We start from the raw sequence: 19174 nt of genomic DNA, 5'->3' as shown, positions 1-19174 counted from the left end.
ACAAAAGGACTGCCTGGCAAAGGAAACTGCCACTGTGGTCAATCCGATGTCTGCATTGGCCGTGCAGCATTTAAGGTGATATGGCCTCTGCAGAAGTCAGGGCATTCATAATGCGAAGCAAATCAAATCAAACTTTGTCACATGCGCCGAATACAACAAGTGTAGACTTTACCGTAAAATGCTTACTTACACGCCCTCAACCAACAGTGCAGTGGTCCTAAAGCCAGCCAATTGATACTAGTGTCATGCAAAACCTGTGTGTGTGTGTGTGAGAGTGAGTGAGGTCAAACTAGTTGAAAGCATTTCTGCTATTTGATAACTTTGTCTAGGAAAATGTACATGTTTCACTCTGTATTTTATGTTTTCTTGGTGATAATTCTGAACTGTCAATAAATGTGGTATATTTTGCTATGGACTGTAATGGAATTTGATATAGCAGCACTCAATTACTTCTTAAAGGAAATGATGGATAGACAGACAGAATCCTTAATTGCCCTTTTTAACTAGCAGTTGCCGCTTAATCATATTCCAAGAAACTGCTTTTCTCCAAGAGGTGTTACAATCTTATATGTATGACATGAAAATCCAAACGAATCACAAACACATTCCATTTTATTTTATTTAAAATGTGTATTTAAATATCCATATAAAAAGTGAGAAACTAGTATATGAAACATGAACAGAATTACTTGTTTCCTTGTGGTTTGTTATACATTGTAACATCTCACATATATATTGTGACGACAAGGAATGGTTTACCTCCCATTTGAGACATTATTGGAGTACAAATTACTTGTATTTTCAACTTAATGCCAGTTTTCAGTAGCATTGTTATACCATTAAAAACACCAACAGGACACAACCCCCGTTTTACCTTATTGAATTAGGCTCCGGTTTCCCAGACACAGATTAAGCCGAGTGCTTGGATTAAACACAAATCTCAAATGAGAATCTCCATTGAAATGTTGTTTTAGTTTGGGAAACCAGCCCCATATGTATTGCAAAGAAATACATTCCATCAAACCATTTGCAAAACTTCCTATATTTAGTTCAATAAAAGCACAAAGCATAGAAACATCATCAGGGGTATCGTCACCCAAGACATAACAATATGTTAATAACAGTACTCAGGAGTCCAGACTAGTGCTGCAACATTCTGTTCACTTTCAGAAAATTACCAGGGTTTCCAGCAATCCCTGAATCTGACCAGTAGTTCTGTGAAACCTGGGAAGTTTGGTAAAGTTAGCAGAATGTTGCCACCCTGGTCAAGACCTTATAGATGAGCATAGTCATACAACTCTGAAAGATATTGTACACAGATCCAAATGCAACACAATGTAAAGTGTTTAAAAGTGTTAAAATGCCAGTTAAGGTTTGCTAGTACAGTACTAGACCTATATATTGTTATTGTAGTGGATTAAAAACATGTCTTTCTTCTGGGCATTAGAAAGTCAAAAAATAGAGGTAAATATTACCTTGTTTGGAACGGGAATCAAAATTCATTCCACCATTTGAAAAGGGAGAAAATGCTCCTCAAAATGAGAGAAGAACATTCATATCAGAAAACCCAAAATTAAGATATATTTATATTTTTTAAATGATTCCTCACATTCATTTCTGTACATGAGACCCACATAGATAGACAGTAGCATAGGCATAAACCGGGCTGCGTTCAGTGTAGGCAAACGTTGTGGAACATTGCAGATAGAAATGCTATGACTAGTGCTGACGTGTTGATTCCATATTCTACAAATCTGAGAGACATGTTTGTTCTACATAATATATTTTTATCTGAATGTTCCACAATGTTGTTCTCTGCCGAACACGGCCCACGTTCTACTATGGGACTGGTGACGTTCTACTATGGGACTGGTGTGTCACGTTCGTCGTAACATTTAAGTGAGGAGGACCAAGGCGCAGCGTGAGAACAATACATTCTCTCTTTAATGAAGACGAAACAAACACTAAACAAACTAATCAAAACAACAAACGTGACGCTATACAAACATTAAGTGCAGACACTGGCAACTTACACATAGACAATCACCCACAACCTACCTAATGACTATGGCTGCCTAAATATGGCTCCCAATCAGAGACAACGATAGACAGCTGTCTAATTGAGAACCAATCTAGGCAACCATAGACTTACATAAACACCTACAATGAACACAACCCCATGAACTCTACAAACACCCCCTAGACAATACAAACACCCTAGACGAGACAAAAACACACAAACATCCCCCATGTCACACCCTGACCTAACTAAAATAATAAAGAAAACAAAGATAACTAAGGCCAGGGAGTGACATGGTGACAAAGAAGGTTCAAAATTGTACACCACATCTGTTGGCGGGGTTTAGTGAAGCTCTGAAGTGCTGTAGTATTGTAAAGGGCTGGGGTGTATTCATTAGTGTAAAATGTTGCAAACCGTAGCAATTTCTATTGGACAAATTCAGGTAGGTCCCTCCCATTTCGTCTCGTTTGCTTCCAATTGGTTCCTATGAATACACCCCTGGAGCAATAGAGCTGTGGGAGGGTCTGAAACTCTAATAGGGTTTGGCTGCGTCCCAATTCACTTCCAGATTGGCCACCTCTCCTTGTCTCCTTTGATTTGCCAAGGAAAGAAAGCCACTCCAGTGTCCCAACACCCTTCGATGGCGTCCTTTCCTTGGCTTTTTCACCTTATGACTTTGAGTGATAGGTGAAATAGGCGTTGAATAGGATTTGAGCATAGCACATGCACAAATAAAACTCTTTATGACCAAAGGTGATAAAGGAAATGAGACAAGAAGATGAGGAAAGGGAGTGGCTTCAGAGTGTTGGGACACAGCCTGAGTTGATGACAAAGTAGTGCTGGGCTGGGCTCTAGTAGTGGTTTGTGGTCTCTCCTGTGTCCCTCACAGTGTCTCAGTCAGTTTGATGGTCACAGCTTTCACCTCAGAGTACTCTGCCAATGCATACTCACCCCTGAGGAATCAAAATACAAAGGTTAATAAATACTAATTCATTTGTATTGTTCTAATCATTCACGTTGTGTTAAAAATGTGCAAAAGTGTAAAGTTTGGGTAAACAAACTAGTAAACCCTTTCATCACACATAGTGTTGAAGAGAAGTGACTCTTACAGCTCTCGTCCATTGCCTGACATTTTGTATCCTCCGAATGGTGCCTGGGCATGGAGGGCGTTATAACAGTTTACCCTGAGAGAGAGAGAGAGACAGAAAGTGAGAGAGAGTGAGTGAGAGAGCTTAACGGACATATTTTTCTATCCCCGGATTCCTCACGCAAACTCAACCTTTTCATCTGGATCTTCGCAACTAGCTAACCGCAATCCCGGGTGACTACTCCTGGCTAGCGTTTCCATCCCGGAGCAAGCAAAATTAGCCTGAAGCTAACAAATTAGCCTGAAGCTAGCCCGGCTAGGGCTCCTGGGCTACCACCGAAGCCCACTCCAGACTACAATATCCGGACCCCTTCTACTGCCGGTATGTGGCACGGAACCCCGCCGATCCTCTACGACTGGAATACAGACATAATCTGCCCGAGGATTCCAACAGGCCACTCAGGCGCGACGTACGCTGAAGGCCCATTCTGCTAACCGCGGCCTGCTAGCTATCTAGAGCTACTTGGAACCCTACTAATCCACGATCCACCTCTACACAGACGACACCATTCTGTATACTTCTGGCCCCTCTTTGGGCACTGTGTTAACTAACCTCCAGACGAGCTTCAATGCCATACAACTCTCCTTCCATGGCCTCCAACTGCTCTTATATGCAAGTAAAACTAAATGCATGCTATTCAATCGATCACTGCCCGCACGTCCAGCATCACTACTCTGGACGGCTCTGACTCAGAATACGTGCACAACTACAAATACCTAGGTGTCTGGTTAGACTGTAAACTCTCCTTCCAGACTCACATTAAGCATCTCCAATCCAAAATTAAATCTAGAATCAGCTTCCTATATTGCAACAAAGCATCCTTCACTCATGCTGCCAAACATACCCTCGTAAAACTGACCATCCTACCGATCCTCGACGATGTCATCGATGAAATAGCCTCCAAAACTCTACTCAACAAATTGGATGCAGTCTATCACAGTGCCATCCGTTTTGTCACCAAAGCCCCATACACTACCCACCACTGGAACCTGTATGCTCTCGTTGGTTGGCCCTCGCTTTATACTCGTAGCCAAACCCACTGGCTACAGGTTATCTACAAGTCTCTGCTAGGTAAAGTCCCGCCTTATCTCAGCTCACTGGTCACCATAGCAGCACCCACTCGTAGCACGCGCTCCAGCAGGTACATCTCACTGGTTACCCCCAAAGTCAATTCCCCCTTTGGTCACCTTTCCTTCCAGTTCTCTGCTGCCAATGACTGGAACAAACTGCAAAATTCACTGAAGCTGGAGACTCATATCTCCCTCACTATCTTTAAGCACCAGCTGTCAGAGCAGCTCAGAGATCACTGCACAAGTACATAGCCCATCTATCTACCTCATCCCCATACTGTATTTATTTATTTTTATTTCACCTTTATTTAACCAGGTAGGCTAGTTGAGAACAAGTTCTCATTTGCAACTGCGACCTGGCCAAGATAAAGCACAGCAATTCGACACATACAACAATACAGAGTTACACATGGAATAAACAAAACATACAGTCAATAATACAGTAGAAAAAAAGAACAAAGTCTATATTCAGTGAGTGCAAATGAGGTAAGATATGGGAGTTAAGGCAATAAATAGGCCATGGTGGCGAAGCAATTACAATATAGCAATTAAACACTGGAATAGTAGATGTGCAGAAGATGAATGTGCAAGTAGAGATACTGGGGTGCAAAGGAGCAAAATAAATAAATAAAGATCTCTTCCTTTTTATCTCCCACTCCTTGTCCTTCTCACTGCCACACAGAGGAGCTTCGTCTGGGATACCTACCTATCTACCTGGCTCGTCTGGGATACCTACCTATCTACCTGGCTCTATCTTGTGGCCACAAGGTGCAGCTACAGCTGTGTTCTCACATGAAGAGGTATAAGTAGGGGATACGGAGTCAGAGTGAATAGGGAGTACATTGGTAAAATGCTAATAGAAGTTGTACTGTAGAAAGTAGTAGTTAGCAGCACATGGAGTAAATGAATAATAAAGTAGTAATGGTAAAGAGTAGTGGTTGGCTTTGGGCCAATGGTAACAGTAGTAATAGCAGTAATATTATTATTAGTAGTAGTAGTAGTAGTGGTAGTAGTAGTGGTGGTAGTGAGCCTCATGTCAACTAGTCTGTCTGCAGGAGAGAGGACTAACCATAGAGAATTATAGAGGCCTCTAGTGGCCTAAAGGCCGAAATTACCATGGGAAGCGCCATTGAGGGCTTCCACCCTTTTAATGTAGTCAACTGGTTGGGACTTCCAACTTCATTGGCTGATCCCTCCTGGTGACCCTGTTGGAGTCATGTCCAACCAGGTCATCAGGAGGGTTCAGCCAATCGGGAAGAACCAAATTGACTACTTTAAAATTAAGATAGAATGGGCAGCGCCATTGAGGCTGTCACAGATACAAAGATGAGTGCTCTATCTATCTCTGGGACTAACCTACAGTATCTATAGGAACTTGTCAGGCATTGCTAATCAATCACTAACATCCAGTTCTCATCCTTACACTATTTTGGATATTAGTACTAGTATTGAATTGTTAGGATGGGAATAGTAATAGCTAATAGTTGTTGCTGTAGTCATATGTAGTGATACTAGCATGGTACCATTGTTCAGGAGTTAACAGTAACCTACCAGACGGTGCCAGTCTCCAGGGCGGCAGACACAGAGAGAGCCCGGTCCAGATTGCGTGTGAACACGGCAGAAGCCAAGCCGTACTCCGTACTGTTGGCTCTCTCTATGGCCTCCTGCTGGCTCTTGAAGCGGAATATACACTGGACCGGGCCGAAGATCTGGATGGGGTCATGGAGAAGATTACATGCCCTGTTCAAATGCATCCTTCCTACTGCCCTCCTTTGAAGAAATCCCTGATGTGACATGGCTGGTAATTGGTAATTGCTTACACCTATCAGTTTGTTGGATCAGTGATTACCTCAAGGAGGAGAGACAGGTATGTTTGTTATGTATTCAAACAGGCCATGGTCAGCAGGAGAAGGATAAAGCAAAGCCTCACAGGCCACAGGTGTCAGTTCAACGCCCAATTTGGATTGACTTGGATTTGATGAATAATGTGAAGAAAATGTTTTATTAAAAAATGCAATGACTTCACTGTTGAACCCTGTCAATGTTGTGTCCAAATAAATGTCTGTAGGATCAATCAGCACCAATCAGAATAGCCTTGGGTCATATTAAGATGAATAATTTAAAAAACAAGCGTTTGTTATTTGACAGGTTCAGGTTCCTCCCTGTGTAAGTCCATTTTCTTCCGTTTGGTGTCTAGTGAATACAACCCATAGAGATAGTTAGAGGACGTAACATTGCATCTGCCACATTATGGCGTCTGTGGGGGCATGGGTAGTGCCATTGAGGCCATCTCCATTTTTAAGTAGTACATTTTCTTCCTCTACTAATTTGATGAGTTGGTAAACAAACTAAAAGGCTGCATACTTCAAATCAAACTTTATTTATCACATGCGCCGAATAAAACAAGTGTAGACCTTACTGTGAAATGCTTACTTACAAGCCCTCAACCAACAGTGCAGTTCAAGAATAGTTGAGAAAATATTTACCAAATAGACCAAAGTAAAAAATAAGAATAAAAAGTAACACAATAAGAATAACAATAATGAGGCTATAAATAGCACAATTGGTTGGGAGAATGAAAAACGTCAGCCATGTTCTTCGGCGCCATCTTTTCACCTGCAGTGTGTTGTTTGAACAGATATAAAGCCAAGGTTGGCAATTTACTGCCACCTATAGTAATGGAATGTTTGTTCACGATTATACATCATCTACTGATCCCTCCTGATAACCTGGATGGAATTATGGGATCATTCCTTAACCCATAGGAAGTCCCACCCAATTGACTACTTAAAAATGGTGAAAGTCCTCAATAGCGCTGCCCATGCTAAAAAGGCTTTTGGCCACTAGAGTCCTCTATGTATTTCTATGATATGATCCTGCTTTACCATGACCATAGACTTGGATAGACAGCTCTAATACCACAAAGCCAGTTTTAGCATGGGCAGATCCATTGAGCACTTTTACCATTTTAAAGTAGTCAATTGGGTGGACCTTTCTATAGGTTAAGGAAGGATTGCAGAATTCTATCCAGGTCAGCAGGAGCGATCAGCCAATGAATGGCAGGTGGCATTAAATCACCAACCTTGGCTTTATGCCTGTTTAGAAAACACACTCCAGGTGGCAGTATACACACTTTTAGTTTGTCTACCGACTCATAGAAGAAAAACAAGAATAAATTGACTACTTTCAATTGGAGAAAGATCTACATGGCGCTGGCCATGCTGTCACAGAAGCCATTATGCCACAGATGTAAAGAAGCGCCCTCCATCCATCTCCATGACTATGACCTTGTTTGAACCATAGATATACAGTTGTCTGAACCTGCACTTCAACCACACCACCAGAAGATGGCAGTGGTATACAACAAAACTGCCTGGACCAGTGGTGGCGTTCTCATTTTTATGAATGAAATCACTGTAAAGCCAACATCAGAAACCCCTAGCTCTGGGTAGAAGTTCCCCATAGACACAGATCACAGATCTAGGATCAGCTTTCCTTCCTCCAATCACAGAACAAAGACACAGTAGGCGGCCATTACGATGCAGAAAAAGTTCAGTTGACTATTTACAGGTATTAAATACAGAGAACAGAATGATCTGCCTGTGGTATATTTAAGCAATAAGGCCAGAGGGAGTGTGGTATATATACCATGGCTAAGGGCTGTTCTTACACACGACGCAACGCGGAGTGCCTCGATACAGCCCTTAGCCGTGGTATATTGGCCATATACCACAAACACCCGAGGTGCCTTAGTGCTACTATAAACTGGTTAACAATGTAATCAGAGCAGTAAAAATAAATATTTTGTCATACCCGTGGTATACGGTCTGATATACAGTACCACGGCTGTCAGTCAATCAACATTCAGGACTCGAACCACCCAGTTTCTAATTAATATCAGGACAGGTTTCGACTGTTAGAGTCTTCTTCAGGCAGCGTTGGGGTGGACGAATGCATCATCCCCCAATCCTAACCTTAACCATCTGACAAGAAAATCACTAAACTGAACATAGATCAGAATTTGGATCTCCCACCTCTTCCTTGGCGATGCGCATGTGGTCCTTGACATGGGAGAATACGGTGGGCTGGATGTAGAGGCCTGTGTCCTCCATGGCCACGCCCCCACACTCCAGTTTGGCTCCCTCCTTATTCCCGCTGTCAATCAACTCCAGTATCTTATCAAACTGCTTCTGGTCAATCTGGAGGAACAGGGGAAGATAGGAGATGAGAGGAGATGAGGGAGGGAGGGAGAGCGAGATAGAGGAAGGGAGGAGAGGAGGGAGGGAGGGAGGGAGGGAGGGAGGGAGTTGGAGGCAGGCAGGGTGATGTCATTACACAAAAGGTAAAGTAATGGCTATAAAGGGAGTATTCATTTACACACATCCAAAGCTGGCACAGGAGCAAAAGAAAGAAAGAACAGCTAGAAAAATAATGGGAGATTTTCTGCTCCCACTACAAGTGATCTTTAGTGAACCCATACTGATAGCCCACGTTGATAATCAACGGCGTAATGGAAACTACGTTTCTGTCAGAAAAGACCTGAAGGATACATTCTGTAACTGTCCCACATCTTCTCATGCGGTCAGCTGTAGACTAAAAGTAAAGGACTGAATCCTAAATTGTGTCCTGCACGGTTAACTTAAGATAATATTTGATTGACTTCCCTGCATGACTTACATGAATATCTGAGTTAAGCACACATCTCTCAAGTTACAGATGTAGGATCTTCATTTGATCACTTTTTTGTTACTGAGAATTTTCCTGCACCACAGGAAATGCCAACTTTTGGAGTTTTAAAAAGGCTTCTAAAGTTTGTAATTTCCACTTAGAAATGTCAGACTTGATTTTCCTTAACGAAAAATGTATCAACCCCCTACAAAAATGTCCATTAACCAAATCCACATAATGATTCACATTTCTTGTTGCTGCAGGATTATTTTCCTGCCGTAGCAAACTGGCTCAAATGAAGCTCCTACATCTGTAGGATTTGGTCCAAAGTTGGGAACTGATTTAGTCGTGAATAATTGCCAGACTCCAACCACCCAAGCCATAGACTTTTCACTCTGCTACCATCCGGCAAACGGTACCCGAGCATCGGCTATCGGACCAACAGGCTCCAAGGCAGCTTCTACCCCAAAACCATAACACTGCTGAATAGCCAGACTGCTAAATAGTCAACTAATGGTTCCCAAACTATCTGCACTGACTCTGTCTTACACTGACCCTATACACACTCACTAGACTTTATGTTAACACCGTATACACACTCACTAGACTTTATGTTAACACCGTATACACACTCACTAGACTTTATGTAAACACCGTATACACACTCACTAGACTTTATGTAAACACCGTATACACACTCACTAGACTTTATGTTAACACCGTATACACACTCACTAGACTATATATACACACTGTATACACACTCACTAGACTATATATACACACTCACTAGACTATATATACACACCATATACACACTCACTAGGCTATATATACACACTCACTAGACTATATATACACACCGTATACACACTCACTAGACTATATATACACACTCACTAGACTATATATACACACCATATACACACTCACTAGACTATATATACACACTAACTAGACTATATATACACACCGTATACACACTCACTAGACTATATATACACACACTGTATACACACTCACTAGACTATATATACACACTCACTAGACTATATATACACACTCACTAGACTATATATACACACACCGTATACACACTCACGAGACTATATATACACACCGTATACACACTCACTAGACTATATATACACACTCACTAGACTATATATACATACTCACTAGACTATATATACACACACCGTATACACACTCACGAGACTATATATACACACCGTATACACACTCACGAGACTATATATACACACTCACTAGACTATATATACACACTCACTAGACTATATATACACACTCACTAGACTATATATACACACTCACGAGACTATATATACACACCGTATACACACTCACGAGACTATATATACACACCGTATACACACTCACTAGACTATATATACACACTCACTAGACTATATATACACACTCACTAGACTATATATACACACTCACTAGACTATATATACACACTAACTAGACTATATATACACACTCACGAGACTATATATACACACCGTATACACACTCACGAAACTATATATACACACCGTATACACACTCACGAGACTATATATACACACTCACTAGACTATATATACACACTCACTAGACTATATATACACACTCACTAGACTATATATACACACTCACGAGACTATATATACACACCGTATACACACTCACTAGACTATATGCACACACCGTATACACACTCACTAGACTATATGCACACACCGTATACACACTAACTAGACTATATATACACACCGTATACACACTAACTAGACTATATATACACACTCACTAGACTATATATACACACCGTATACACACTCACTAGACTATATATACACACTCACTAGACTATGTATACACACCGTATACACACTAACTAGACTATATATACACACTCACTAGACTATATATACACACCATATACACACTCACTAGACTATATATACACACTCACTAGACTATATATACACACCGTATACACACTAACTAGACTATATATACACACCGTATACACACAGACGAGACTATATATAAACACTCACTAGACTATATATACACACCGTATACACACTCACTAGACTATATATACACACTCACTAGACTATATATACACACTCACTAGACTATATATACACACCATATACACACTAACTAGACTATATATACACACTCACTAGACTATATATACAAACTCACTAGACTATATATACACACCGTATACACACTAACTAGACTATATATACACACCGTATACACACTAACTAGACTATATATACACACCGTATACACACTAACTAGACTATATACACACCGTATACACACTAACTAGACTATATACACACACCGTATACACACTAACTAGACTATATACACACCGTATATACACTCACTAGACTTTATATACACACACTGTATACACACTCACTAGACTATATATACACACTCACTAGACTATATATACACACTCACTAGACTATATATACACACTCACTAGACTATATATACACACACCGTATACACACTCACGAGACTATATATACACACCGTATACACACTAACTAGACTATATACACACCGTATATACACTCTCACTAGACTATATATACACACACTGTATACACACTCACTAGACTATATATACACACTCACTAGACTATATATACACACTCACTAGACTATATATACACACTCACTAGACTATATATACATACTCACTAGACTATATATACACACACCGTATACACACTCACGAGACTATATATACACACCGTATACACACTCACAAGACTATATATACACACTCACTAGACTATATATACACACTCACTAGACTATATATACACACTCACTAGACTATATATACACACTCACGAGACTATATATACACACCGTATACACACTCACGAGACTATATATACACACCGTATACACACTCACTAGACTATATATATACACACTCACTAGACTATATATACACTCACTAGACTATATATACACACTCACTAGACTATATATAAACACCGTATACACACTCACGAGACTATATATACACACCGTATACACACTCACGAGACTATATATACACACCGTATACACACTCACGAGACTATATATACACACTCACTAGACTATATATACACACTCACTAGACTACATATACACACTCACTAGACTATATATACACACTCACGAGACTATATATACACACCGTATACACACTCACTAGACTATATGCACACACCGTATACACACTCACTAGACTATATGCACACACCGTATACACACTAACTAGACTATATATACACACCGTATACACACTAAGTAGACTATATATACACACACCGTATACACACTCACTAGACTATATATACACACACCGTATACACACTCACGAGACTATATATACACACCGTATACACACTCACTAGACTATATATACACACACCGTATACACACTCACGAGACTATATATACACACCGTATACACACTCACTAGACTATATATACACACTCACTAGACTATGTATACACACCGTATACACACTCACTAGACTATATATACACACACCGTATACACACTCACTAGACTATATATACACACACCGTATACACACTCACGAGACTATATATACACACCGTATACACACTCACTAGACTATATATACACACACCGTATACACACTCACGAGACTATATATACACACCGTATACACACTCACTAGACTATATATACACACTCACTAGACTATGTATACACACCGTATACACACTAACTAGACTATATATACACACCGTATACACACTCACTAGACTGTATATACACACTCACTAGACTATATATACACACCGTATACACACTCACGAGACTATATATACACACTCACTAGACTATGTATACACACCGTACACACACTAACTAGACTATATATACACACCGTATACACACTAACTAGACTATATATACACACCGTATACAAACTAACTAGACTATATATACACACCGTATACACACTCACGAGACTATATATACACACTCACTAGACTATATATACACACCGTAAACACACTAACTAGACTATATATACACACTCACTAGACTATATATACACACCATATACACACTCACTAGACTATATATACACACTCACTAGACTATATATACACACCGTATACACACTCACTAGACTATATATACACACTCACTAGACTATATATACACACTCACTAGACTATATATACACACCGTATACACACTCACTAGACTATATGCACACACCGTATACACACTCACTAGACTATATGCACACACCGTATACACACTAACTAGACTATATATACACACCGTATACACACTAACTAGACTATATACACACCGTATACACACTAACTAGACTATATACACACACCGTATACACACTAACTAGACTATATACACACCGTATACACACTCACTAGACTATATATACACACACTGTATACACACTCACTAGACTATATATACACACTCACTAGACTATATATACACACTCACTAGACTATATATACACACACCGTATACACACTCACGAGACTATATATACACACCGTATACACACTCACGAGACTATATATACACACTCACTAGACTATATATACACACTCACTAGACTATATATACACACTCACTAGACTATATATACACACCGTATACACACTCACTAGACTATATATACACACTCACTAGACTATATATACACACTCACGAGACTATATATACACACCGTATACACACTCACTAGACTATATATACACACTCACTAGACTATATATACACATCGTATACACACTCACGAGACTATATATACACACTGACTAGACTATATATACACACTCACTAGACTATATATACACACTCACTAGACTATATATACACACTCACTAGACTATATATACACACTCACTAGACTATATATACACACTCACGAGACTATATATACACACCGTATACACACTCACTAGACTATATATACACACTCACTAGACTATATATACACACCGTATACACACTCACGAGACTATATATACACACTCACGAGACTATATATACACACTCACTAGACTATATATACATACTCACTAGACTATATATACACACACCGTATACACACTCACGAGACTATATATACACACCGTATACACACTCACGAGACTATATATACACACTCACTAGACTATATATACACACTCACTAGACTATATATACACACTCACTAGACTATATATACACACTCACTAGACTATATATACACACCGTATACACACTCACAAGACTATATATACACACCGTATACACACTCACGAGACTATATATACACACCGTATACACACTCACGAGACTATATATACACACTCACTAGACTATATATACACACTCACTAGACTATATATACACACTCACCAGACTATATATACACACTCACGAGACTATATATACACACCGTATACACACTCACTAGACTATATGCACACACCGTATACACACTCACTAGACTATATGCACACACCGTATACACACTAACTAGACTATATGTACACACCGTATACACACTAACTAGACTATATATACACACTCACTAGACTATATATACACACCGTATACACACTCACTAGACTATATATACACACTCACTAGACTATGTATACACACTCACTAGACTATATATACACACACCGTATACACACTCACGAGACTATATATACACACCGTATACACACTCACGAGACTATATATACACACTCACTAGACTATATATACACACTCACTAGACTATATATACACACTCACTAGACTATATATACACACCGTATACACACTCACTAGACTATATATACACACTCACTAGACTATATAGACACACTCACGAGACTATATATACACACCGTATACACACTCACTAGACTATATATACACACTCACTAGACTATATATACACATCGTATACACACTCACGAGACTATATATACACACTGACTAGACTATATATACACACTCACTAGACTATATATACACACTCACTAGACTATATATACACACTCACTAGACTATATATACACACTCACTAGACTATATATACACACTCACGAGACTATATATACACACCGTATACACACTCACTAGACTATATATACACACTCACTAGACTATATATACACACCGTATACACACTCACGAGACTATATATACACACTCACGAGACTATATATACACACTCACTAGACTATATATACATACTCACTAGACTATATATACACACACCGTATACACACTCACAAGACTATATATACACACCGTATACACACTCACGAGACTATATATACACACTCACTAGACTATATATACACACTCACTAGACTATATATACACACTCACTAGACTATATATACACACTCACTAGACTATATATACACACCGTATACACACTCACAAGACTATATATACACACCGTATACACACTCACGAGACTATATATACACACCGTATACACACTCACGAGACTATATATACACACTCACTAGACTATATATACACACTCACTAGACTATATATACACACTCACCAGACTATATATACACACTCACGAGACTATATATACACACCGTATACACACTCACTAGACTATATGCACACACCGTATACACACTCACTAGACTATATGCACACACCGTATACACACTAACTAGACTATATGTACACACCGTATACACACTAACTAGACTATATATACACACTCACTAGACTATATATACACACCGTATACACACTCACTAGACTATATATACACACTCACTAGACTATGTATACACACTCACTAGACTATATATACACACACCGTATACACACTCACGAGACTATATATACACACCGTATACACACTCACTAGACTATATATACACACTCACTAGACTATATATACACACCGTATACACACTAACTAGACTATATATACACACCGTATACACACTCACTAGAGTATATATACACACCGTATACACACTCACTAGACTATATATACACACACCGTATACACACTCACTAGACTATATATACACACACCGTATACACACTCACGAGACTATATATACACACCGTATACACACTCACTAGACTATATATACACACACCGTATACACACTCACGAGACTATATATACACACCGTATACACACTCACTAGACTATATATACACACTCACTAGACTATGTATACACACCGTATACACACTAACTAGACTATATATACACACCGTATACACACTCACTAGACTATATATACACACTCACTAGAGAATATATATACACCGTATACACACTCACGAGACTATATACACACTCATTAGACTATGTATACACACTCACTAGACTATATATACACACTAACTAGACTATATATACACACCGTATACACACTCACTAGACTATATATACACACTCACTAGACTATATATACACACCGTATACACACTCACGAGACTATATATACACACTCACTAGACTATGTATACACACCGTATACACACTAACTAGACTATATATACACACCGTATACACACTAACTAGACTATATATACACACCGTATACACACTAACTAGACTATATATACACACCGTATACACACTCACAAGACTATATATACACACTCACTAGACTATATATACACACCGTATACACACTAACTAGACTATATATACACACTCACTAGACTATATATACACACCATATACACACTCACTAGACTATATATACACACTCACTAGACTATATATACACATTCACTAGACTATATATACACACCGTATACACACTCACTAGACTATATATACACACTCACTAGACTATATATACACACTCACTAGACTATATATACACACCGTATACACACTAACTAGACTATATATACACACTCACTAGACTATGTATACACACCGTATACACACTAACTAGACTATATATACACACCGTATACACACTAACTAGACTATATATACACACCGTATACACACTAACTAGACTATATATACACACCGTATACACACTCACGAGACTATATATACACACTCACTAGACTATATATACACACCGTATACACACTAACTAGACTATATATACACACTCACTAGACTATATATACACACTCACTAGACTATATATACACACCGTATACACACTCACTAGACTATATATACACACTCACTAGACTATATATACACAGCGTATACACACTCACTAGACTATATATACACACACTGTATACACACTCACTAGACTATATATACACACTCACTAGACTATATATACACACCGTATACACACTAACTAGACTATATATAAACACTCACTAGACTATATATACACACCATATACACACTCACTAGACTATATATACACACTCACTAGACTATATATACACACCGTATACACACTAACTAGACTATATATACACACTCACTAGACTATATATACACACCATATACACACTCACGAGACTATATATACACACTCACTAGACTATGTATACACACCGTATACACACTCACTAGACTATATATACACAACGTATACACACTCACTAGACTATATATACACACCGTATACACACTCACTAGACTATATACACACACCGTATACACACTAACTAGACTATATACACACACCGTATACACACTAACTAGACTATATATACACACCGTATACACACCCACGAGACTATATATACACACTCACTAGACTATATATACACACCGTATACACACTCACTAGACTATATATACACACCGTATACACACTCACTAGACTATATATACACACCGTATACACACTCACTAGACTATATATACACACTCACTAGACTATATATACTCACTCACTAGACTATATATACACACTCACTAGACTATATATACACACTCACTAGACTATGTATACACACCGTATACACACTCACTAGACTATGTATACACACTCACTAGACTATATATACACACCGTATACACACTCACTAGACTATATATACACACTCACTAGACTATATATACACACCGTATACACACTCACTAGACTATATATACACACCGTATACACACTCACGAGACTATATATACACACTCACTAGACTATATATACACACCATATACACACTCACTAGACTATATATACACACCATATACACACTCACTAGACTATATATACACACTCACTAGACTATATATACACACTCACTAGACTATATATACACACCGTATACACACTCACTAGACTATATATACACACCGTATACACACTCACTAGACTATATATACACACTCACTAGACTATATATACACACTCACTAGACTATATATACATACTCACTAGACTATATATACACACTCACTAGACTATATATACACACTCACTAGACTATATATACACACTCACTAGACTATGTATACACACTCACTAGACTATATATACACACTCACGAGACTATATATACACACTCACTAGACTATATATACACACTCACGAGACTATATATACACACCGTATACACACTCATGAGACTATATATACGCACCGTATACACACTCACTAGACTATATATACACACTCACTAGACTATATATACACACTCACTAGACTATATATACACACTCACTAGACTATATATACACACCGTATACACACTCACGAGACTATATATACACACCGTATACACACTAACTAGACTATATACACACACCGTATACACACTAACTAGACTATATACACACTCACTAGACTTTATATACACACTAACTAGACTATATACACACACCGTATACACACTCACTAGACTATATACACACACCGTATACACACTCACTAGACTTTATATACACACCATATATACACTCACTCACACTACAGCGTCCCTCCCACACAAAACCCTCACACATTCACATACACTACATACGCACACACACATACACACACATAATACACACGCATACCGATACAAACACACATACAGTACATATGTGTACACACACACACACACACACACACACACACACACACACACACACACACACACACACACACACACACACACACACACACACACACACACACACACACACACTTTTACTCCACATTGATATGGTACTCCATGTATATATCTCCACATTGATCTGGTACTGGTTCTCCCTGTATATAGCCTCACATTGATCTGGTACTGGTAC

At 38.8% G+C, this 19174-nt stretch overlaps 1 protein-coding gene across 1 annotated transcript in view; it reads right to left on the bottom strand.

The window, feature by feature from the left end:
• Positions 1–594: 594 nt before the first annotated feature.
• LOC129845737 (aldehyde dehydrogenase family 1 member A3-like) overlaps positions 595–19174 on the bottom strand; it is a 19827-nt gene continuing 1247 nt past the window's right edge. Inside the window, exons 2-5 of the mRNA XM_055913622.1 lie at positions 8273–8437; positions 5790–5947; positions 3130–3204; positions 595–2973 (exon numbers count right to left, since the gene is read on the bottom strand). Of these exons, the coding sequence (XP_055769597.1) occupies positions 2904–2973; positions 3130–3204; positions 5790–5947; positions 8273–8437 (468 nt within the window). The 3' untranslated portion in view covers positions 595–2903. The remainder of the gene's footprint in view (positions 2974–3129; positions 3205–5789; positions 5948–8272; positions 8438–19174) is intronic.

The sequence above is a fragment of the Salvelinus fontinalis genome, unplaced genomic scaffold, assembly GCF_029448725.1.
Source record: "Salvelinus fontinalis isolate EN_2023a unplaced genomic scaffold, ASM2944872v1 scaffold_0354, whole genome shotgun sequence".
Lineage (NCBI taxonomy): Eukaryota > Metazoa > Chordata > Actinopteri > Salmoniformes > Salmonidae > Salvelinus > Salvelinus fontinalis.
Note: the sequence above shows the minus strand (reverse complement) of the source record. Positions and strands in the feature narration are given on the sequence as shown.